Source organism: Eurytemora carolleeae, unplaced genomic scaffold (assembly GCF_000591075.1).
Source record: "Eurytemora carolleeae unplaced genomic scaffold, Eaff_2.0 scaffold189, whole genome shotgun sequence".
NCBI lineage: Eukaryota > Metazoa > Arthropoda > Copepoda > Calanoida > Temoridae > Eurytemora > Eurytemora carolleeae.
The window spans coordinates 75,912-100,659 of NW_019396111.1; the positions used below are offsets into that span (position 1 = coordinate 75,912).

Here is a 24,748-nt window from a genome sequence, read left to right on the forward strand (position 1 = left end):
AAATATATTTGTCATTATAGGTACAGGTACAGGTACAGGTACAGGTACAGGTACTTGTACAAATTTGGAAATAGGTATAATGATAAAAAGGGGGGAGAGTTAAAAAAAAAGCTGATGGGCGATGCCGATCTTTGGGTGAAAAAGGTCTAGAAGGGGAAACGAAGGGAACGGGTGGGGAACGAGGGGAACGGGAGGGGAACGAGGGGAACGGTAGGGGAACTAGAGGAACTAGGGGAACGAGGGGAACGGGAGGGGAAGAGAGGGACAAGGAAAAGAAGTATTAAAACGAATAAAATGTAAAGTATAGGAGCAGAGATGACGACTATAAAAGAAAGAATGATAAGTTAGCCGGGAAATAAGAAAGGGTGCAACACATATTAAGAGAAAGAAGAAAATGAAAACTGAAGAGAAGAATATATAAAGGAAACAGGTTACAAAGAAAGAGAAAGAGGTGAATAAGGAGACGAAGGATTAAATATTTAAACAGAATGATTTCAGTTCCTTCAGAAATATTTCTTCTGTTCTATGTACGACAATAAGTCATTATACAGTTATTTTGATGATGAAAAAAAAACAATACAAACCGACATTTAAAAAAAAGCCTGAATCGATAAAATTAACCATCTCTAATTTGTGGGAGGACGAAAAGTCTAATTTTAGTAAAAATGTAATAAGATTTGAACTCTGTATATTAAACCTCTGAAGCTGATTCAGTTTCTCAGGGTGAGTGGATGAGAGAGGGTTGAAGGATGGAAGAGACGGATTCAATATTAGAAGGGTAGGCTTATACACAAACAGTACGTTTGTACTGCATGCAGTACATTATTCAGTACATATCATATTTAAACTATGAGTGCAGTATTATACAGACGAAGGAATTGAGTTTTTGCCTCACACAGAAATTTTCCAATCCCTATATCTCTCCAATCCGATGATGTAAATCTTTGATATTTCAAACTAAGATTATTTGATCTAATAGAATTCATAATTTAAAATATCAAGGTCTAAAACATCGGATTGGAAAGATAAAGGTATTAGAAAATCAGAGTTTGTTGCAAAAACTCAATTCCTTTATGTATCATTTGATAACAGTGCATAATAAATGTGTTAGCTAGCCGGTTGCTCCCTTTAAATTCACCATTTCTTCATAAATCTTTTTAATGAATAAGAACTAAGTTTTATTTTTGTACAAGGCTAAACTGCAATTTACGAATGGGTAAAGAAATCAAGTCTGATTTTTAAATTTCTTGTAAACCCAATGCCGTAGTCCGTAGAAATGTCAAATAATCCAAGTTTGAAATATTAAAGGTTTACACCATCAAATTCAAAGCAGACTCATTTTCTTTACGACATTCTATTTCAGAAAGATGTTTTGTTAAAAAAATTATGGTTAAAGAGGAAAAAAGGAATTTAGTCTTTGCCACAAACTATGACTTTCTAATCCCTATATCTTTGAAACCCGATGCCTTAAACCTTAGATGTTTCAAACTATGAATTCTGGTAGATCAAATAATCTAAGTTTGAAATATTAAAGGACAACAAAAAAATAGGGATGGTAAACTTTGAGTTTGTGGCAATGACTCATTTCCTTTAAACATTTTCCATTTTTCTGTTAGATCAAATACTTCTGAGATATTTTGAATATTTTAAGTTAACCGTTCAATTTGGTGTTAACCATTTAAATCAAAACTTGTCCAGCTTTAGGGCAATAATTGTGGTTTTGGGATATGATCATAAATACCCAAGTAGTGAATATATAAAATCATAACACTTGTTAGTCCATTCTGTCATTGGAAAACAATATCGTGCATGGCATTTTTTACAGTTGGACCCGTAAAACTGGGGAGTTGGACGACGATATTTAAGCAGTTTTGTTGTTGCATCGTTCAATCAATCTGTTTTACAATATTTAAAATATCTGCGAAAATGCTGCGCTTCACTTTTTTTGACTACTTCAAATCTTGACTTGAGTCTAAAAATCGTCTCCCTCTTCCGCAGCGCAGTTTCTGTGCCACATATTTTTTCTTGTATTGAACAAATTAGTCCAACTTGATAAATTACTTTCTGTAAAGTAAAATTTTGAGTTTGACAAAGGTTCTCAGATACACCTGTTGTTTTTAATTTGAAACCTTATGAAGCAGTTAAGTAATATTGCAGTGTTTACGGTAAACATATACAAAGTTTTTGCATCAAAGAATTGCACATAATCAAACATAATTAGATTAGAAATATATTTTATTTACATCTAAGTCTCTTAAGTTCTAGCTGGGAAAACTGGTTTTCTCCGGAAACTGAATTTATTCTGAAAAAGTCAAAGTAAGGTACTTTCCCAAAGGCATTTTCCCAAGCAGCAACTTACCAAGGCTATTTTCCCAAGTGGCTTATACTTCCCTAATGTGCAATTTCACAAGCTGCATCTGCCCATTGCCCAAGTCATCCCTAGCCACAGCGCTCGGCCTCTAGCTTGTTCTAGCTGCAGAGGACGGCCCCCTAGCCCATCCAAGCAGCATCGCTAGCGCCCTCCCCCATTGCAGCCTGCGCCCCCTTCCATTGCAGCCTTTGGAAAGTTGCCTCTTGGAATTTGTCCCTTAGGAAGTCGCCCTTGGGAAAGTACCTAACACCAAAAAGTCATCCCACTCACCGTAAAAATTTTGAGGGAGTGTTCGCGAAAAAATCCAGCGCCAGCCGTGAAAACAAGTTGTAAGCTGAATAGATAATCATCGATAATTTCTCGACGCATTCCTATATAGTTGATATTTCATAATATTTTTAATTTTATTTTTAATAAAATGATATTTAGCTCACAACTTGTTTTCACGGCTGTCGCTAGATGTTGGAGCATCGAAAAATTATCGATGATTAAAGTGCTTCGCGACCAAACCACTGGCCGTGAATTTATCAATTTATCAGGATAACCCTAATAGTATTTCCCCACGTCATAATTCAGCTCAGGTCGATTGGAACGTTCAATAGCCTCACAAATCCTTCGACTACTCTATCATCTCTTCGTCTCAGAATAAATCAGCGCTCTGGTACTGAACAAACGGTTCAATCTGAAAGATTGACCATATTAAGTATTTATTTAATATATACGAAATCAAATATGTACAATAAATCAGATTAAAAGTTACGACATTTACTCAAAAGTTATCAACTCGCATCATAAAAGCGAGATTACTAGAACTTAGCGCAAGACTTAAAAGTTTCTACCTTATATTTGCTCATTCAAAAGTTATTGACTCATACCATAATGGTGAGATTTACTAGATTTAACATATTCAAAAGTTATTGGTTCACAAATAAATATAAATTCAAAGATCTAATTTTTAAACTATAAACGTATTTAAAATCAATCTGCTCAAAAAAGCTTACTCTAGATTTAGGAAGTAATAGTCTCAAGATTTCGAGTAATCATAATGCATTAGTTTTGTCCATAAAATATACACAAATAAAGCTAAAGATTACCTAATAGTGCCTTAGCGAAAAAACGACGTAGGTATCTCTACAATGTATCAAGTGTAACTAACAAATTTGTGCAGATATATATGCATTTGACTAAATCTAAAAACCGGCTTCTTATGAAGATGCAGTACGAAACTTATACTGTCTGCCTCAGGGGCGCGGTAGAATTCCTTCAACATCAATAGGGGCACCTTGATCAGGACGAGACGATTTCGTCGCGTAACATAAAGGTTGTAATTTCTGAATCATTTTTTTGGAATTGAATTGATTTTTTTTACGATCCGAGTTGTATGTTGCAACCTTCTTAATTTGTATGGACGCTACGTTCTTCGGTATGAGTCGTTTTTAACAAATTTCTCCTAATAGACGCAACAGAAAGAAGTAAGATTAGTAGCAATTACCTTCGACAATTTTTCGCCGTAGGTTCATACCCCTTTTTATTTTTCGCGAACACTCACTTTTAAACCAAACTAATGTTGCACCTGTGGTTCTACAGTCAACAATTGAGGCCAATAGATTCGTTGAGCATTGTTAACGTATTTGAAAAAACTAACATTTTATTAAGATCAGAAAGATTTACAGAACAATCATTTGCAATGGAAAAAAAATTCTGCCAAGAACTGCGTCATAGTCATTTTTGCATAAATTAGAAAGAAATCTAATGCAAAGCTTAAAACACAAATCTACTAGCTAACATAGTTTTTACATGTAAACATTGTGAAATACTTTCAATCAAGCACCCTATGCGTATCTCTAGGCTATGACAGGCTAGGGGGCCGGGCACTGCGGCCACATGACCAGCTTTATTATGTGTTTAATTTGAGATGCATGTACAAAATTGATAGGAGGGGGGGGGGGTCCAAAAATCGTTCTCTTGGAAAATTTAATGTTACATGACACACCCTGTATCTTTAATTTGTTGTATTGTTTTTTGAAACAACCTTTCCCACTAGAATTTCTTTATTGTTGATAAAAAGATTATTATACAATAGAAATCTATTTCCGGCAGCTTTATCCACATAAATACATAAGCATCATGCATACAACCATTGTATTATAATTATATAATTTTGATATTTCTATTTAATATTATTTATTTAATAGAAATATATAAAATTTAGTTCAGTCGAGAACACAGTTAATTATCTTGTTATATCAGCTTATTTGAAAATTCTAGAAAATCTAAAAAGTTTAAACAATCGTTTTTACAAAAGTATAAATATTTTTCATGGTCTATGATGTTAGAAGAAATATCATTGTGTTCGACAAATAAAAATGACAGTTCATTTTATCTAAAATTATAAAAGAAGCATTAATATGTCTTAATTTTCTAATCTTTACAACCTGACGACACCTTTGATATTTCAAACTTAAACATTTTGATCTTACAGAATTCATAGATTAAAATATCAAGGAAATCGGATTAAAATGATTTAGAAATTAAAAAAGTAAATTTTGTGTTAAACACATATTTTCTTTACGGTGTTTTTTAAAAAACCTCCTAGAAACTTAGAATAGATTGCTAATGCGAGCTGTATTCGAAAGAAAAATTAGATTACGCTTTAATAGTACCCGAGATGAAGTTGATTGTTTATTAATATTTTCTGCTTGTTAGTCAGTAGCTATTACCATAGCTAAATTGACATTTTCAAATTGAGCTGTAAACCTCCAGCATGGTGAAGCGACATGAGCTATCTAGTCTAATTTATCTAGGACTTTTAAAGTTTAAAAAGTGAAAAGTAAAAAATCTATGTTTAATTTGTCAAATTGAATCGAAATTTACTGCTTGTTCATAGGTGAGGTTTCACTTCTTGCCTCTGATTGGTTAAATAAATATCAATTTGATTAATCTTGCCGCTGATTGGTTAAATAAATATCAACTTCTTGCCTCTGATTGGTTAAATAAATATCAACTTCTTGCCTCTGATTGGTTAAATAAATATCAACTTCTTGCCTCTGATTGGTTAAATAAATATCAATTTGATAAATCTCATGATACAATGAAGAGTAAAGGCCCATTACGGAAAGGGGTTTTAAACAGTAAAAAAGCACTTATATACACCTTAAATTTGATTTCACTGTGGGAGGGAGGGAGGGGGGGATGCCCTCTACCCATAGTTATGGCCTCTGAAGAATTGGGCAGAAAAATATCGCAAAATGATTTAATTTTAATTTTGTTATGAACAACTTGTTTGATAAATTCTGAACGAATTTTCTTATATTCTGTTTCTATTGCATGATGATTAACATGACTGGAGAAACAACTTTTCCACACATTGCCTTGTGTGAACACATTGATATTTACACAGGGAGAAATTATAAACACAGTATTTGCAGGACTGATGATGCAGATGAGAGATTAAAGGTTTTCATTCTTTCCTCAGTCTTTATCCTCAGCACCATCCTTATCGTCATCATCTGCCTTAGGAACAAATCAATAATTCTCATCCGTCGATAAAAAAACATTCTATTAAAATCTATATGATAAAGCTCTTCGCTCATATATATATATATTTCCTTGATTTGAGTACCCTGGATTTTTTTATAACATTTGATTTTTTTAAATTTGATTTTTTATTTAAAATTTTAATTCTTTCAAAAGCTTTTTTTTAAAAGAAAACTAGCTTGGGAACAAAGGTTTGCCTGACAACTATAATGTAGGGCGACCAACTCAACCAAGAATTGTAAAACCAAGTTAAGAACATTCCCGTGGCTCGACTGAGTTTTCCAATAAAAAAGTTGAGGTTTGATCGAACATTTAAACCGACAGACAAACAGAGACGACTAATTTATATAATAACTAGCTTTGCCTCGAAATTAAAATTGCCCTATTAAAGTCAACCCTCTTATTTAGTATAAGTATTAATTATTGATTAATTTTGATAGTTTCTTCTTGGCTTGCAATCAACCAAACCTGGAAAGCTTAAACCAGGAAAACAAGATCTCATCAGATAATTCAGTTCTCTATTCTCCAGGTATCCTAGATGCTACCGGAACACTGGAACCTAAACTATGTCCAGTCCATGGAACTCTGATGGAGATCATACCTACACCAGAAACGGTAAAGATGAATTTAAAGAAAATTCACAATTTTATAGATTTCCAGTCATTCTCCTAATGCAAATTTTGCGCATTTTTAATGTAATTATACTACCACGTTCTTCGATACACTCTAAATTTTGAAATTTAAAAATCGCTTATTTGGCAGCAAACAATGTATGGCTCCCAGATTGCGACAAAGAAAACGCTTATATTTAACAAAAAATCGCTTATCTGGCAACCATTCAACTGATGAGGAAATAACTTTCAAAACATTAAGATAAAAAACATTGGAACAAATTAGGGTACCGCAATAAGTTACAAATTACGTGTGTATTATCGTTCTCAGATACGATTATTCGGTTAAATAACTATTGATAAATTCAGATTCATCTAAAACATTTGCAGCAAAGAAGGATAAGTTTCGGAGAGTGATTATATTATCGTTTGATCTTAAATACGGTTAGACGTTATTATAGGAATACATTCAGACGAATCTAAAACACTTTTGAATGCCGCAAGTTACATGATAGAGTTGATACCTCTTTTTGAATTAACTTAATTATTGAAAAAAGTAGTAAATTATAATAATAATCATGATTTCAAGTAGGCTCTTAGTAATATAGGTACAGTGGTCTGCGTTTATATCAATACAATAAAGACAAATGTTGTATTTAAGTTGTGATTTCTAATGACATGTTTAACCCTATTCCTGCTGGGGGAAAAATTCAATTTTCGCAAATTTGCAAATTTTTTTGCAGATTCTAAAAGTAGAGCACAAGAGCTTTCTAATGATGTATCATTTGTCATATTTGGACATAAAACATGGGAATTAGAGGGGGGGGGGTCAAATTGACCCCCCCAGCGTATCCTGGTTTTCAAGTACCCCAGCAGGGATAGGGTTAAGCAACTAAACAAAGAGAGGCTGTTAATTGAGAGCTTATCTTTGTTTCCATGTTTTCGTGTATCCATGATTTTTTAAAAGCTTGCTAGAAATCAAAATTAAAATCGAAAGTCGTCTTCATTGTAATGATTTATACGAAGAGAACTATATTTTAAGCAGTTTAGATACAATTTAAAATTCTTTTCACGAAGTTAGTTAAGATATTTTCACTGATAACCCAACTTATTTTGAACAAAAATATGTTAAATATCTAAAAGCTAAAGCTAACCGCAGTGCGTAAAATAAACTTTGCCTTGAGCTTTAAAAGATAAGACACTGTTTTTAAATAAGAAACATGTAACCGTATTGTATAATGTTCTATGCATGGCAAATTAATATATTTAACACCCTATCCTTGTTTTATGTAGGATTAGGGAACAAACATAGTTTTATTTACTCTGCAAATTTACAGGCTAGAGCAAAACCTTCATTATATTAGAAAAATTAGTTTGAATACAATTGGTAGAAAAGTGTCAGCTCAATATTTTGTGTGATCCTATATACATATTATTCAAAGCACATTTTTTATTAATTGAATTTCGTTTTATCATTTTAGGTTTGTGAGATTCAGAATACCCAACAGTGGAGGAAGGATAAAATCCGTCCCGTTCAATCTCTCCAACCTCTCTCCGTCTTTAATCTTCTTCCTCAAACTCACCCTGCTGAACAGTGAACATCTCTTCTCCTCCAACCCTGCTGAACAGTGAACATCTCTTCTCCTCCAACCCTGCTGAACAGTGAACATCTCTTCTCCTCAAACCCTGCTGAACAGTGAACATTTCTTCACCTCAAACCCTGCTGAACAGTGAACATTTCTTCACCTCAAACCCTGCTGAACAGTGAACATTTCTTCACCTCTAACCCTGCTGAACAGTGAACATTTCTTTACCTCCAACCCTGCTGAACAGTGAACATTTCTTTACCTCCAACCCTGCTTAACAGTGAACATCTCTTCTTCTCCAACCCTGTTGAACATTGAACATCTTTTTCTCCTGCAACCCTGCTCTGAACAGTGAAAATTTCTTCACCTCCAACTCTGCTAAACAGTGAACATTTCTTCTCCTCCAACCCTGCTGAACATTGAACATCTCTTCTCCTCCAACTCTGCTGAACATTGAACTTTTCCTTCAACCCTACTGAACAGTGAACGTCTCCTCCAACCTTGCTAAACAGTGAACTTCTTTTCCAACCCTGCTGAACATTGAACATCTCTTCTCCTCCAACCCTGCTGAACATTGTACATCTTTTCTCTTCCAACCCTGCTGAACAGTGGATATCTCTTCACCTCCAACTCTGCTGAACATTGAACATATCTTCTCCTCCAGTAATGCTGAACAGTAAACATCTCTTCTCCAACCCTGCTGAATAGTTAACTTTTCCTTCAACCCTACTGAACAGTGAACGTCTCCTCCAACCTTGCTAAACAGTGAACTTCTTTTCCAACCCTGCTGAACGTTGAACATCTCTTCTCCTCCATCTCTGCTGAATAGTAAACAGCTCTTCTCCTCCAACCCCGCTGAATAGTAAACAGCTCTTCTCCAACCATGCTGAACCTCCCAGTCCGTCTGTGCTCATATATCGTTTCTTACGTAATAATCCTACGTAATCTTTTATTCATGTTTATCAGAACTTAATTTTTTTAAACTCCTCTCAAAACCTTTTCATCTTATTCTACTCCTGTTTTATTTAAATTTCCTTCCAACAATCCTTCTATCCTTCTCGCTTTGTCCTTGTCCTATTGTATCTTTGCCTTATCCTTGTCTCAAGCCTACATACTATCCTACACATTGTGATACTTCTCTCTCACTCACATGGTTCTTTTTACTTATATAAATACATCTATGTTTAACTTAAAAAGATTAAAATTCCTGAGCTCGCTATCTTTTCTCTTTTAAGTTTCAACATTTGTTTGCCAAGTGTATTTAGAACTATCAGAGATAACTATTTCTGAATGAGTCAAAAAAAAATTTAAAAAAATGCCAACTCTATACAATAAATATTATTATAATTAAGCTTGGTTTAGAATCATTGTAACAGTTCAAACATTTAAAACATATTTTTTGCCTTCTTTAGATTTGTCTTTTTCCAGTTGGGGAGAGCAGAGAATTCCTCTCTGTCCAGACCAAACACTTGAACAAATTCTATATCTGAGAGATATTCTTCTTTCCGGGACGGATCAATTGTCTCAGGACACTCAGGCCCAGAGAGGACGGAGTAGGGGTAAACTCCGCTTCCATATCCGTTATATCCAGCACTATTTCCGTTGGTATATACATCAGCTGTAGGAGTAAGGTTGGAGTAAAGTTCATCAACATCTCCCCAGAACTCCTCGTCCCAGCTACCAAAGTATCCGGTGAAACTAATCGGTTCCCGACCCTGCTTCACGATAATAACAGGTGTATCTACATCTCTCTCTATAGGACAGGTTTCTAGATACTCCCTAGCAATCCTGGTGCTCTCATGCTGCTCAGTTCTATTAGAGGATAAACCGAACCAGAGGAATATTGAATGCCCGGCGTCTAGAATCATAACATCCTCCTCCAAGAGATCCATCTGCTCAAACTCATGGATTTCCTCAACTCGGACATTTCCAGATGCATTGGAGCACTGGAACAGTCTTGGTTCTTCAATATTAGTTCCTTGCTTGCTAATCTTCTCATCAAAATAGGATTCCTTGCCTCCTATAGAAGTCCAGAAGTCAGATTTCTCCTGACCTTCAAATATTATATTGGGGTCATCACTCAAGGAGAGAGCCAAGATTTTAGCCATTTCTCTTTCGTCTCCTGTCGATCCTTTTCCAAACCAAACCGTCACTTCTCTTTCCAGAACCAGGAGAAAACAATCGTTCGTATTTAGAGATGCTGCTCTTAGCTCTTCTTCCGTTGCCTTGGTGGAAAACCTGTTTGATCCTCGAACCTGAAGAAGATAATTGGCAGGAATTCCACGATCTACTCCGTCCTCTCCGTCAAATACTGAAGCTTTCCCTCCGTTAAAAACCCTCATTTGACCGGCAAACATAGCTAGGAAGTGCTGGGGTTCTTTCCCTTGGACAACTCTAATCTGAACAGGAAGTCCATTTAACCTGTCATCCAGCTCCACAGTTCTGAGTGCTGCTGCTCCCTGCTCGTCTTGGCTAGAATGGGATCCCATCCAGTAGTAGATGATATAGTGATCCTTCTTACCATCATTGTAAGCATAGAGGATAACATAACAGTCTCCGGAGAAGAATATTCCATGATTTTTCTCTGGAACCGCAACAAGATCAAACATTTCAACCCTGTATACTTCTTTTACTCCGGTTCCATCATCAACCATGCCGTTGGTTGCAGCTATACGTGGGTTCTCATGTAGAGTCTCAGCATCAAACCTTGTCTGAACAGTTCTAGCAATACCTTTTCCAAGACCGCTGGTTGAAACCTTTCTTCCTAGATTAGTCGTCTGATCTTTATCCTTCCATTGTTGGAACAAAGATTTAAACTCTGATGGTTCTCCACCATCTATAACCCTGGTAACAGGAGTTCCGGATTTAAGGTTCTTGGCTTTAATAAAACCTTGCGCATTCCTCATTGCCTCTCTTCTCTCTCCCTCACTAGCTCTCTTCCCGATCCAGACCCAGATACCATAGTTCCCATTATCAACCAGGAATGAGTCCTCGGATTTTAGATCCTCCTGAAACAGAGGTCCATCCTTTACCTCTGTAAGAACCAGCTTTCCTTCAGAGTCGGAGCATCTGTAGAGTTTAATCCTTCCCCTAGTCTGACCATCCGCCTGGTCCGGAGCTGATCTTGCATCCTTGATTTCAGCCTTAGCAGATAAAGGAAGAAGTTGGTTAAATATTTCTCCGTGTTCTGATTCTGAACCTTCATTCCCGTCTTCCAGGACTACTATCTCGTATCCTGGATCTCCGTGTTCCTCCTTCAAGGTTTGAGCAAACTTTGCTGCCTGTAGTTTTTCATACCTGTTAGACGAGTTTCCTTGCCAGACAAAAACAACATTTGCTTCTGGAACATCCAGGACGTAGGAATCTCCGTGATTGATCTCGCTCCAACCTATAGTTCTGGTCTGGAGAATCAATGGTTTCCTCTTTCCCTTTACCTGGAACAGTTTAGGAGATACATCCTCGATGTAATGACTCAATCCAGACTTGACTCCGCCATTCAGATATCTGACCCCTGTCTTGAAGTAGGAGATAAACCTGGAGGACTCCTGTCCCTGCACCTCTCTATGCTGTACTGGATATCCACCCAGATGTTCGTCTAGCTCCACAGTCTTGTATGCAGCTACAGCAGCTTCATCCTGGGATGCATGTTCTCCCAACCAGAAGTGAAGATGTTGTTCAACCTTACCGTGGACTCCAGGTTTAACCTTTACTCCACCGGATTCTCCGGATAACGAGGAAGAAAAGATGATGTAAGCATCTCCACTGTAGAATTTGCCCCAGGCTTCTACTGGAACCACAACCACGTTCATGTCTTCAATCCTCCAGACATGGAACCCAGTATGATTCGGAGTTAACCCCTAATCCAAATCCATAGGTTTTAACCATTAAAAAAGGTTCACTTTCCAATGAGAATTACTTATCGTTGTTAGTATTCAAAAAAAGGTTTAAAAAAGTATTATGCTGATTTTATGAAAAATGTATATATATATGTATATATATATAGAAGTGTGTGTACATAAATTTTAGATTATAAACATCAACAATGCACCACAGTACAGTTTTAACTTTTAATTAAGATATTTTAAACTTTGAAATCTGTTAAAACAAAAAATCTAAGTTTGAAATATCAAAGGGGTGCACGATCAGGATGCAAAGATATAGGGATTAGAAAATTTGAGCTTGCGACAAAAACTTAGATCACTTCGGTCATTTTCTGAGTCTATAAATTGGCATGGCCATTTTTATTTATAAATAATTTGTTAATAAATTCTATGAATTCCTTGAAGGCGGGATCCACGACAATATTCTTGGCCATGTTGTTGAGAGGACTCGGAGCTTGCTCTCAACACAACCTGGATAAAAAGATAATGGAGAACTGAAAGCAATTATTACAATGTTATTTCTTATCTTATCTTTTAAGCATGACCGTCGATAAAGAGAGAAAGATAAAAGAGTGTCCTAGATGTTAAAAGAAGAGAAAGCTAAAAAGAAAGGATCAAAATGTTCATAACAATTCGAATACGAATACAGAAAAAGAGTAGATATATGGTGGTTTACTAAATTAAAATCCGGTAATCTTTTTAAGCTCTAGGTTTTTTGACCTACCCTGTAATATTTCAATTCGAAAGTTTTATTCTTTAATGAGATCATAATTTCTTATCTCGCTCTTACTGCACCAGAGAAAATATGACGTTGATGAAACTTTTAATCGAAATATTATTTCCATTTAAGTTTGATCAGTTAAAAGTCTGTATACACTATTCACTGGTCATTATTATAGGTTTAGCACGTATCTATAATCTGAGGTTTAGTAGCAACAGTAGCAGCCTATTACATTTCAAATCTTAAAGGGACCGTTCACTTAATTGGGTAATTTCAGGGTAAAATAAACAGCCTATGCGCTGTTGATTGGTAATAGTCTTACTTTTCAAAGACAACTGTGACCGAAGAAAAAGCCGATTTTTCGTTCAGAATTCGAGCGCAAAGGGACGGTCCCTCTCTAAAGACACTATTTGATGTTTTATTTCAGTATTTTGTGGATCAAAATATATTTCGAATATAAAATAGCTGCTGTTACTGAAAAAACATCAAATAGTGTCTTTAGAGAGGGACCGTCCCTTTTCCGCTCAAATTCTGAACGAAAAATCGGCTTTTTCTCCGGCCACAGCTGTCTTTGAAAAGTAAGACTATTAACAATCAAGAGCGAATAGGCTGTGTAGTTTACCCTGAAATTACCCAAATAAGTGAACGGTCCCTTTAACCTGTAATGGTTTTCTAAAATACATATATCGACTAGGGAAAGGAACTGAGTTTTTGTCACAAACTCTGATTTTCAATAATCCGTATATCTTTGCAACCCAATGCCATAACCTTAAATATTTCAAACAATGAATTCTGGATAAAAAAATTCTTAGTTTGGAATATCAAAGTTTACACCATCAGGTTAAAAATATATAGGAATTAGAAAGTTTTAGTTAGTGGCAAAAACTCGATTGGTACTTTTTCAAATGAGCCATGCGGTGCGTTGCAATATCATTAGTTTCAAAGATATACGGAAGAGTAAATAGAGTTTGTTGCAAGGGTTAAGTTTCTTTCATGGGATCTTGATCTGGAGTTTTTAACGAATTGAAGGGTGAACACTATATCTGTCTTTCAGATTTTTTTCCAAAGCCAAAGAAAATTGAACAAAATTAATCTTTATACCGGCAAAATATTTAGGTCATGGAACAGGAAGGGATAAAACATCCCTCGAGAAATTCTGATAAGTAAAACCGTTTTGAAATTGTTTTGAAATAAAAACAAACAACTTTGTATTTCTCACTCTTGGGTGTAAAATTTAATTTTAAGACTTAAAGAGACTGTCCTTGTTATATTTTGTAGAGATACCACAGTTTAAAATAATTAATTTTAAATCTTTGTAAATAAAAAGTCAGTTGAAGTTAAAAATTACGAAAATTTTGTTCGCAATAAAACTATGAACAGAATATTGATATATTTTACGAAGTTTCAGTTTAGGAATTTCGAACAAAATACTAGGGTTTATTCTTTTAGGTAGTGCTCAGGTGCTTAGGATATGCTCAGCGTTGAATGTTTAAAATGAGGTTTACAAGAACTGAGAAACCATAGAGAAAATAAAAAAGACTTTTATAAATACTGTTAACAAAAGTCGTCCTCCATGTTCGTACTTCTAGGGTTTTTTCTACAAAGAGATTCGAGAATTGCAGATCAAAGCAATATTTTGAAAGTATTGTGTGGACTTTAATCAAATAAAAAAAATAATGCTATGATCGTTCTGAGCAATAGAGATGAGATAAAAAACACATAATTAATGAATTATACAAAGTAAGTTTTTTACATTCCATTTTTAAAATGCATTTTTAAATCTTCTTTTATAAAAAAAAATATTCGTTTCGCAAAAATATGTCTGTAAACTTTAACATTTTAATGCATATTTATTATTCAAACCTTGAGATAGATAACGAAAATTCTGCATATTTTTGTATAATCACATTTCCTATTTTTGTATAATAACAAAAAATTCTTTCATCATTGTTTGAGAATTATTACATCCTATCAAAGTAAAAAATAGTTTTTGAATTTTCGAAACTCTGAAATGTTTTTTAGTGTTGTACTCGGGAATATTTGATAAAAAATTATATCGTTTTTTATAATCTTCAGGCTTTGAACTATTTTTTATGTATTTTCAAACTGAAGTCTTGGGAATTAGAATAATGAGATTGCTTATTTAACCCCACAGAAAAAGTATTTCAACCTTCATTCATAAAAATCCTTCACATCTTCGCCTGATATCATCGTTAAGTAGATTTTTAGAAGAAGTTCGGGTGCATTTAGAGATTGCAGTTTGAAGATATATTTTCTGGGTTAAAAATACATTTTACAAGATGAATTCTAAACACCAGGTATAAAGATATATGTAGAAAACGACGTTTAATGTATCTGTTCTATGTATTATTCTTAAATTATTAACACCTAATAAACATGCATCAATACAATACGAATTAGAAATAATTACTCTACCCAGGCTTATAACAATGTTTGAAAGAAGAATATCATTATAAAGTCTGTAGAGTGTATACTGCAGACTGGACTATAGGACCAGGTATTAGATGTTACTGACCCTTACAACATTTATTTTCATTGTTTTCATTTAACACTCAAGAATAAATATTCTTCATTATATTATCCGGCGTAAAAATTATCAAAATTAACTTTGATTATGTTATTCACTGAAATGATGATTTTACAATGCCGGATTAAAAATTGTAAAAAATCAATGTCTGATAAGTTAGAACTATAAAGTTCATAAACTAGAATTTAAATATACATTTCGATCTCGGCTTCCAGGGGGCTTCGCGCACCTTGTTAAACAAATCTACTGTTAGGAAAACCAATATTTTTCCAAAATAAATATTTACTCAATAATTGAGTGCATCTTCCCAAAAACATATTATATAATCTATATATAAATTTGGCTTGTCTGTCTGTTTGTCTGTCTGTTTGTATCCAATAAACGTCAAAACGGCTGAACCGATCGGGCCCAAATTTTTTGTGGGACATCACGTGACCACAGGGAAGGTTTATGAATGATCAAAATTTCAAATATTTGTCTCCATCAAAATTCGATCTTCATTAAATTTTTGAAAATTTTGAAAATCCACGAAATTTTTTGTGAAAATCCGCAAATTATTTTTGTTTTGTTTTACGATGTACACAAAGAGAACATGTTCACAATTAATTTAGAAGATGTGCGCGAAGCGCCCTATAAGGCTAGTAATCTATATATACTTTGCTTGTCTGGGGGTCTGTTTGTTTGTTTGTATCCAATAAACGTAAAAACGGTTGAACCGATCAAGCTCAAAATTGTTGAGACAACTCACGTGACCCCAGGGAAGGTTTATGGATGCTCAGAGTTACAAAAATTTGTCTCAAAAATGTTTGATTTTGTAAAGTTATTAAATATATGCATTGTTTCTTATTGTACAAAGATAAGATTCGCACAAATAGAGCCACAGTTAAAAATTATATTAGAAAATGGCACTAAGCGGCCCTAGGTGCCTAGTATTCCAAAATTTAACAAATACCTGCAAAATCATCAATGAATTTCCTTTCTAAAAGGACTAAAAGCGTAATTTCAAGTGATCCTTTAAGCAAAGATGGTGATGCCCGATTCACAACGGTACCCTTAAAAGCCTTTTATAATCAAGTATTAATTATATTTGCAATGTTCAATATTTTAAGAAGAGTTTATTTTCGTTTTTGGTTTCTTTACAAAAGTGAATGCAAAAGTGAAATTACGATTACAGTCCCTTAAAATTGGAGGAAAAAACTTATTCAGGAAAAAAATACAGTACAAAATTGCTTTAAAAAACGTAATGTAAAACAAATATTCTTTTTATCAAATTCACAAAATTTATCAATTTAAGATAAGAGAAAAATTCTCCGCTTTAAAGATTATTCTCGAACAAAAATATTTTTTGAGAAAGATTTTTATAATTTTTAAATCATAAACTAGGAATTAAGAAAATTTACTTTAAAAATCTTGAAGTAAATTCTGTTCTTTATCTAGGTTATATTTACAGACATTATCATTATCTGAGTAATAATGCGGGACATGTTGTAATTTTTCTTCTATACTCAGAAGGATCAATTAAGTCAATTTTGTTCCTTGCCTCTGCTGCATATCAATTTTGTTCAGAAAGGAACTGAGTTTTTGCCACTAACTTTTTCGAACACCTATATCCTTTGCAACCCGATGTCAATTGTGAACATGTTCTCTTTGTAAACGTTGTGAAACAAAAACAGAAGAATTTCTGTTAGATCAAATACCATCATGTTGCAAAGATATAGGGTTAGACAATTTGAGTTTGTGGCAAAAACGCACTTCCTTTGTTTAAAGGCCACGCCGAGCCTGTCTGTAAATCGGTATATCTTTATATGGGTCATTTAAAATAACGTTATAATTGTCTCTTTGATTCAGTTTTCGGTTTCCAATCTCCAGATGATAATATGTTTATTTCCAGTTTCCAGTTTATAGATCCCTGTATATCAGGGAACCAGGAATATAAGATGTGAACTTGTCACCTCGCGGTAAATATCTGCATCTCTCTATATATGTTATATAATTGATGAGAGCTGGGTGGGATGAGTGGATAATTGTGTTAATCTCCAGACCCGGAGAAACTAAACAACGGAAACCTTTCACAATGCACTATAGAGATAATATGTGTGTAAACAAAACCTTTGATGAGATTTGGCATTTTGGGAATTTTCTAGTTTTTCTCATGTGTTTCTGAACTTTTCAATTGGTTTGCCAAGTTTGGGGATAAAGTTGCATGGTATATTGAGAGATATACCGGGTATGTATAGGGTTGAAGTATATACCCGGAGCTGGCAGAACGCCACCGCAGCCTCCGAACCTTGCTCTCTCTCTCCCTGCATCATTTTCCTACTGCACTGTTCCACCCAGGGTGGATTCGTAGTACACTCTCAACCCGGAGATATACAGACCCGATTCTTCTCCAGAGTTAAAGTGAGTCTAACCTCTGGTCAGAAACAGTGAAATATTTAGACATTAAAATATATTTTGGTTCAACCTCGATTTAAAAAAAAGTCCTATCATTGGATTTTTGCAAGCTTCGATTCTATTTGAAGTATTATCAACTTATATGATAAACATAAAACCCTAATGTTTGGGTAATACGGTTTACTTTTTCATTAATCTGAGCAATAAAATGTATATTTTATTACTGCTGGGTTACCTGGTATTAATATTTCAAGATAACAAGGTTTAATTAAACAGTGCACGGTGAACATTTAATTAATAAAAATTTACATAAAAACAATGAAAATCACTTATCATATCTTATTTCGTTGACCCTATCATTCAGAACACTCTTACTCCCCTCCTCCCTCCTCCCTCACCCTCCCACCCTCCTTTCTCTTCCTTCTCCCCTTCCTATTACTCTCCACTTCCTCATATCCTACTTTCCCGTCCTTCTCCCCTTCCTACTCCTCTCCACTTCCTCATATCCTCCCTCCTCCCCTCCTCTTTCATTTTCCCTCATATTCTCCTTCCTTCTCCATATCCCCCTCCCTCCCATTCACAGCAAACTCATCAAAATTCCTTTAACACTATCAATGTTATAACAAGTGTGAGCTTATACCCCAGTTGAGAAATTTAATGGATTTCGTTTTTAAATATTGATTTCAAGTAGATTCTTTCAATGGATGAGTGAAAAGAAATGAGATTATACAGACGAATAGAAGAAATTCTTCTAATTTTTTCAAATAATTGGTTTACACTCTTATTTTGCCCTCTAAACTACGAGCAAATATGTATGCTAACCCACAGAGGATGAGCTTTTAAATGACGACCTGAAAATTTTTGAATACAACTACTGATTACTATCAATTTTGTGTTTCTGTCGAAAATACAGTGAGAACCAGAAAACTCTGGAATAGGAAGTCGACTTCTAGACTCGAGTTATGACTTTAGATAGTGCAATGAGCATGAGACACAAAAGTTGTGCAATGAAAACAGACCCATTTCACATCATAAGAGATTTAATAACTTGATTTAAATTAGTTGCTATGTAACAACATTAAATGCTCTTCAGTATGGCTTTATAATGTCGTCTTCCTATTCTACAGTTTTCTGGTTCTCACTGTAATCCTTTGATAATATTAAATGATTTTGAAAAAGGAGAAAAATAATTGAAAAAAAGAAGAAACAAGTTTACAGTTGTATGGAACTATAAATGTTAAAAAGAACACTGAATACATGCTGTAAAGACGACTTTAAAGTCTCCTTCTTACTGGGAAGCTCTGTATGAATGTTCGTCGAGACTTATTTATTTTTGGATTAAACTTTTCAATTTACAAAAGAGATTTTAGATTTTAAATAATACTTTAAGCTTACTTCCATCCGAATACTGCCGAGATCTGTATCTAGTTTTGTTGAATTAGAATTCAAATTTCAATATTTCAATATTCTGAACAGAAAATCTCATTTCCTTCGCGATTTATCTGCATTTTTGGTTCTAAAGGAACTGAGTTTTTGCCACAAACTCAAATTTGTTAATCCTTATATCTTCGCAACCTAATGCTGCAAACCTTTCATATTTTAAACTTAGACTATTTGATCTAACAGAATTCAAAGTTTGAAATATCAATATCTAAGAAATCAGGTTACAAAGATATAGGGATTGACAAATTTTGCGTTTGAGGTGAAAACTCATTTCCTTTAAAAAATTAAAAAATCGTCGTTTCTTTTATGGTACAATGTACATTGTAAAGAAGTTTTATATTTGACTTTTTTGTGAAGAACATTATTTATTAAAATGGTTTTCTTAGTCTGTTGTCGTAGGTTAAAATATGGAAGTTTATAACCCTAGTATAAAGAGTAAATAATGGAAGTTTATTACCCCAGTATAAAGAGTAAATAACGGAAGTTTATTACCCCAGTATAAAGAGTAAATAATGATAGTTTATAACCCCAGTATAAAGAGTAAATAATGGAACTTCATAACCCCAGTATAAAGAGTAAATAATGGAAGTTTATTACCCCAGTATAAAGAGTAAATAATGAAAATCCAACAGATTGTAAAGTTTAACATTTTCCTAGTTTAATTTAATTGGAAGAACTTGTTTGCAACAAATATTAAAGGAAGGAGAGAATATATAAAGTGTAAGGTTGAGTGCTTAAACATCTTTATTTTATGGATGAACGAAATTAGAATAAATATTACTCTGGTTGGTCGGGTTCGGGTATAATTAGGTTAAGATCAAAGTCGCTGGATAGCTGCTACAACCCTGGTTTAAGTCAGTGAACAGAAAATGTATACGCTGCTATAGAACTGGTTCAGATCATGAGACATTATGGTTAGCTCCAGGTGCCAATTGTACACCTGGTATAGAGTTGGTTCAGATCATGAAATATTATGGCGACAGGTCCCCAGTATGCTGTAGACCTTGTTAAGATCATAAGATATTATGGTTAGCTCCCAGAGCCCAGTATACAATGCTAAAGACCTGGTTTAGATCATGAGATATAATGGTTAGCTCCAGGTGCCCAGTATACTATGATAAAGACCTGGTTAAGATCATGAGATATTATGGTTAGCTCCAGGTGCCCAGTATANAATTTCAATCATTCATAAACCGTACAGTACATATGGTGCAGTACACTACCCTTCATAACACTTGGTACAGTACACTACTCTTCATAACACTAGGCACAGTACATATGGTGCAGTACACTACACTTCATAACACTTGGTACAGTACAATAGGTGCAGTACATTATTCTTCATATCACTAGGCACAATACATAAGATACAATAAACTACTCTTCGTAACACTAGGTACAGTTCAATAGGTGCAGTACACTACTCTTCATAAAAGTAGGTACAGCAAATCTAGGTCAGTAACTGCTCTTATTAATAAAGTGTCAACTATAAGACTGTACACTTCAGCGAGTAAACCAGGTTTAAAATCCAATCCTGGTTGCAGAACTAGCTGTTAACAGAAATTTTCGAACGATTTTGGTTCATCCTAAACACTATTTTAGTCTTGCTAACATTTCTTTTAAAATAACACAATTTTAAAAATTGATTCTGATATCTGTTTAGGCATCTATGTCACATACCTCATTTTTCTCGAGGACTTCAGGGATAAGGTAATGAATAAATTTCTAGGTTACTGAAATATGTCCTAATAAATATAATTTCTTTCATTATTTAACTTTCAAATCTTTCTGCGATATCTAGATTATGCATACTTTATAATAAAGATTAGGAGTTTTAGTCATGAAAATAAAGATTCTAAAATAATTATTTCCTCTGGAAACATTTCCATTACTTTACAAAGGTATGGTAGGTTTAAATATATATTATATACAATATATTAAAAGTATTTAGAGATTTATAACTCTCTTTTCACCTTTATACTTGTAGAATTTATTATTGNCCGGAACCAAGTCTTAATGGGATTCTTTGTCCACATTCTAAAGAGGGGTTGTTATCAACCTTGATTAGGAATCAATCGGTACTTTTCTTATTTCTCTCTGATATGAGAAGATGATAAAAAACTGTCGGTTTTCGGTGTTTTTACTATCTCAAAAATATCTTACATTTCTTTTTTTTCGCGAACATATAATAACCAATACACAGTTCTCATGGATTCAGCCAAATTTCACTTATCGACAACCTATACTATGATGCAATGTAGCTGTACATTTCCTTATTTTCTTTTTGGCTGAAATGCCAATTATGTAGTTTCTACTATATATCTTTTCTATATAATTATTCTACTAAAAATCTCGTATTCTCAACTATGTATCTATATTACGTATAATTATTCTTCTAAATATATAGTATTCTCAACTATATATCTCTATTCTGTATAATTATTCTACTAAATATATAGTATTCTAAACTATATATCTATATTCCGTATAATTATTCTACTAAAGATCTATTATTCTCAACTATATATCTCTATTCTGTATACTTATTCTACTAAATATCTTGTATTCTCAATATTGTTAATTGTTTATTAAAAACCAATTCTAACTCTGTCGATATTCGGTAAGCTACAGCTGATAGGCATTAGGTACGAGAAAAAAATTCAAAGTTTAGAATTATAAACTTTTACTAAAAGTCAATAAAAAATATGTTTGGAAATTGGAACACTGAATTTTTTTTCAGTTTTAGTAAATATTAGCTTTAAGCTAATAAGATCAAAGAAGCTGTTAATTTAAACTTGAAACTATGAAGAAACTGTTCAAATATTAGCTTGAAACTATAAAGAAACTGTTGAAGTATGATCTTGAAACTATAAAGAAACTGTTGAAGTATGATCTTGAAACTATGGATACTGTTACTCTAGGTGCTGGAGGATATGTATGGTATCCTACCCTGTACTATCCCACCTATAGATACTGTTACTCTAGGTGCTGGAGAATATGTATGGTATCATACCCTGTACTATCCCACATATAGATACTGTTACTCTAGGTGCTGGAGGATATATATGGTATCCTACCCTGTACTATCCCATATATACATAGATACTGTTACTCTAGGTGCTGGAGAATATGTATGGTATCCGACCCTGTACTATCCCATATATACATAGATACTGTTACTCTAGGTGCTGGAGGATATGTATGGTATCCTACCCTGTACTATCCAACCTATAGATACTGTTACTCTAGGTGCTGGAGGATATATATGGTATCCGACCCTGTACTATCCCATATATACATAGATAATGTTACTCTAGGTGCTGGAGGATATGAATGGTATCCTACCCTGTACTATCCCACCAATAGATACTGTTACTCTAGGTGCTGGAGGATATATATGGTATCCGACCCTGTACTGTCCCACCTATAGATACTGTTACTCTAGGTGCTGGAGGATATGTATGGTATCCGACCCTGCACTATCCCACCTATAGATACAGGAACAGATGCAACCTTTGAGTATTCTATCATAGCAAACCTTCTCCTGGTACTTTTTTTTTTTTAATCCGTTGATATTTATCAAAATATTTTCTCACCAATTAACATCCATTTACATAGTTTAAAAAACCATAATCGTTCATTAGCATAAGTCATTTTTAAACCATTGGTATTCGTTATTATGTATTTAACCCGAAGTATTTATTATAATACTTTTGAAAGTAATTGGACATTCGAAATTTAGAGTTTAAACTCATTAATATTCATAGAAGTTGGGATTACACTTATTGATATAAATTATTCATGGTTAATAGAAGCATTGGTTGCCTTTAATAACCATTTGAATGGCTTATAAAACCTCCATTATCCATTTCCATGGCATTAAAACCTGAAAAAAACCATTTGCATGGTTCATAAAACCACTTATATCCATTTTCAGGGCTTTTAACCATTAATAACCATTTGCATGGCTTTAAACACCACTGAAATCCACTGTCATAGCTCTTAAAACCTTTGATATCCATATGCTTAACCTTTGATATCCATATGCTTAACCTTTGATATCCATATGCTTAACCTTTGATATTCATATGCTTAACCTTTGATACCCATTTTTATGGTTCATAAAATCATGTATGATAGATAAAATCATGTCAATGAATATCTTGGTTTACCACAGAGTTTAGACCATCGATTTGTTTCAATATTATATAGAAAAGTATATTTATTTCTATTATTATTCTAGAAGATTTTCCCAATTTTGTCATCCATCTTCCTTACTTTCTTATTTATATCTTCTTGTCAACAATATGAAGGATCAGTAATATTTATTTTCTTTGCTTTTTATATTTCCGAACCTTGTCTACAAATCCTAGAGACCAATTCTTCATCCGGAACTAAGTCTTAAAGGGATTCTTTGTCCACATTCTAAAGAGGGGTTGTTATCAACCTTGATTAGGAATCAATCGGCACTTTTCTATTTCTCTCTGATATGNACTTTTCTTATTTCTCTCTGATATGAGAAGATGAAAAAAAAAAAATATTCTCAACTATATATCTCTATTCTGTATAATTATTCTACTAAAGATCTTGTATTCTCAACTATATATATCTATTCTTTATAATTATATTCTACTAAAGATCTTGTATTCTCAACTATACATATCTATTCTTTATAATTATTCTACTAAAGATCTTGTATCCTCAACTACATATGTCTATTCTGTGTAATTATTCTACTAAAGATATAATATTCTCAACTATATATCTCTATTCTGTATAATTATTCTACTAAAGATCTTGTATTCTCAACTATATATATCTATTCTGTCTAATTATTCTACTAAAGATCGTGTATTCTCAACTATATATATCTATTCTTTATAATTATTCTACTAAAGATCTTGTATTCTCAACTACATATGTCTATTCTGTATAATTATTCTACTAAAGATCTTGTATTCTCAACTATATATATCTATTCTTTAAAATTATTCTACTAAAGATCTTGTATTCTCAACTATATATCTCTATTCTGTATAATTATTCTACTAAATATATAGTATTCTCAACTATATATCTCTATTCTGTATAATTATTCTACTAAAGATCTCGTATTCTCAACTATATATATCTATTCTTTATAATTATTCTACTAAAGATCTTGTATTCTCAACTATATATATCTATTCTTTATAATTATTCTACTAAAGATCTCGTATTCTCAACTATATATATCTATTCTTTATAATTATTCTACTAAAGATCTTGTATTCTCAACTATATATCTATATTCTGTATAATTATTCTACTAAAGATCTAGTATTCTCAACTATATATCTCTATTAGTATTCTAAACTATATATCTCTATTCTGTATACAATTATTCTACTAAAGAGCTCGTATTCTCAACTATATATCTCTATTCTGTATAATTATTCTACTAAAGAGCTCGTATTCTCAACTATATATCTATATTCTGTATAATTATTCTACTAAAGATCTAGTATTATCAACTATATATCTATATTCTGTATAATTATTCTACTAAAGATCTAATATTCTCAACTATATATCTCTATTCTGTATAATTATTCTACTCTATTCTGTATAATTATTCTACTAAATATATAGTATTCTAAACTATATATCTATATTC

At 33.3% G+C, this 24,748-nt stretch overlaps 4 protein-coding genes across 4 annotated transcripts in view; 2 read left to right on the forward strand and 2 right to left on the reverse strand.

Annotated features, from left to right (window-relative positions):
• The window catches only part of LOC111695242 (neuronal acetylcholine receptor subunit alpha-7), a 22,974-nt gene extending 15,920 nt beyond the window's left edge, over positions 1-7,054 (reverse strand). The window contains exon 1 of the mRNA XM_023464474.1: positions 7,044-7,054. The gene's annotated coding sequence lies outside the window, so the exon portion shown is untranslated. The remainder of the gene's footprint in view (positions 1-7,043) is intronic.
• Positions 631-9,342, forward strand: LOC111695232 (uncharacterized). The gene is made up of 4 exons (XM_023464460.1): positions 631-778; positions 5,800-5,889; positions 6,349-6,523; positions 8,001-9,342. Exons 1-4 carry the CDS (start codon positions 750-752, stop codon positions 8,115-8,117), a joined length of 411 nt encoding a protein of 136 aa, XP_023320228.1. The 5' UTR covers positions 631-749; the 3' UTR covers positions 8,118-9,342.
• Positions 9,343-9,428: 86 nt separating this feature from the next.
• On the reverse strand, positions 9,429-12,487 carry LOC111695230 (advillin). Its single transcript, XM_023464459.1, has 2 exons — positions 12,385-12,487; positions 9,429-11,962 (listed from the first exon to the last, which is right to left on the reverse strand). Exons 1-2 carry the CDS (start codon positions 12,418-12,420, stop codon positions 9,491-9,493), a joined length of 2,508 nt encoding a protein of 835 aa, XP_023320227.1. The 5' UTR covers positions 12,421-12,487; the 3' UTR covers positions 9,429-9,490.
• A 7,992-nt stretch (positions 12,488-20,479) lies between these two features.
• The window catches only part of LOC111695227 (uncharacterized), a 15,942-nt gene continuing 11,673 nt past the window's right edge, over positions 20,480-24,748 (forward strand). The window contains exons 1-3 of the mRNA XM_023464454.1: positions 20,480-20,488; positions 20,756-20,802; positions 22,538-22,639. Of these exons, the coding sequence (XP_023320222.1) occupies positions 22,550-22,639 (90 nt within the window). The 5' untranslated portion in view covers positions 20,480-20,488; positions 20,756-20,802; positions 22,538-22,549. The remainder of the gene's footprint in view (positions 20,489-20,755; positions 20,803-22,537; positions 22,640-24,748) is intronic.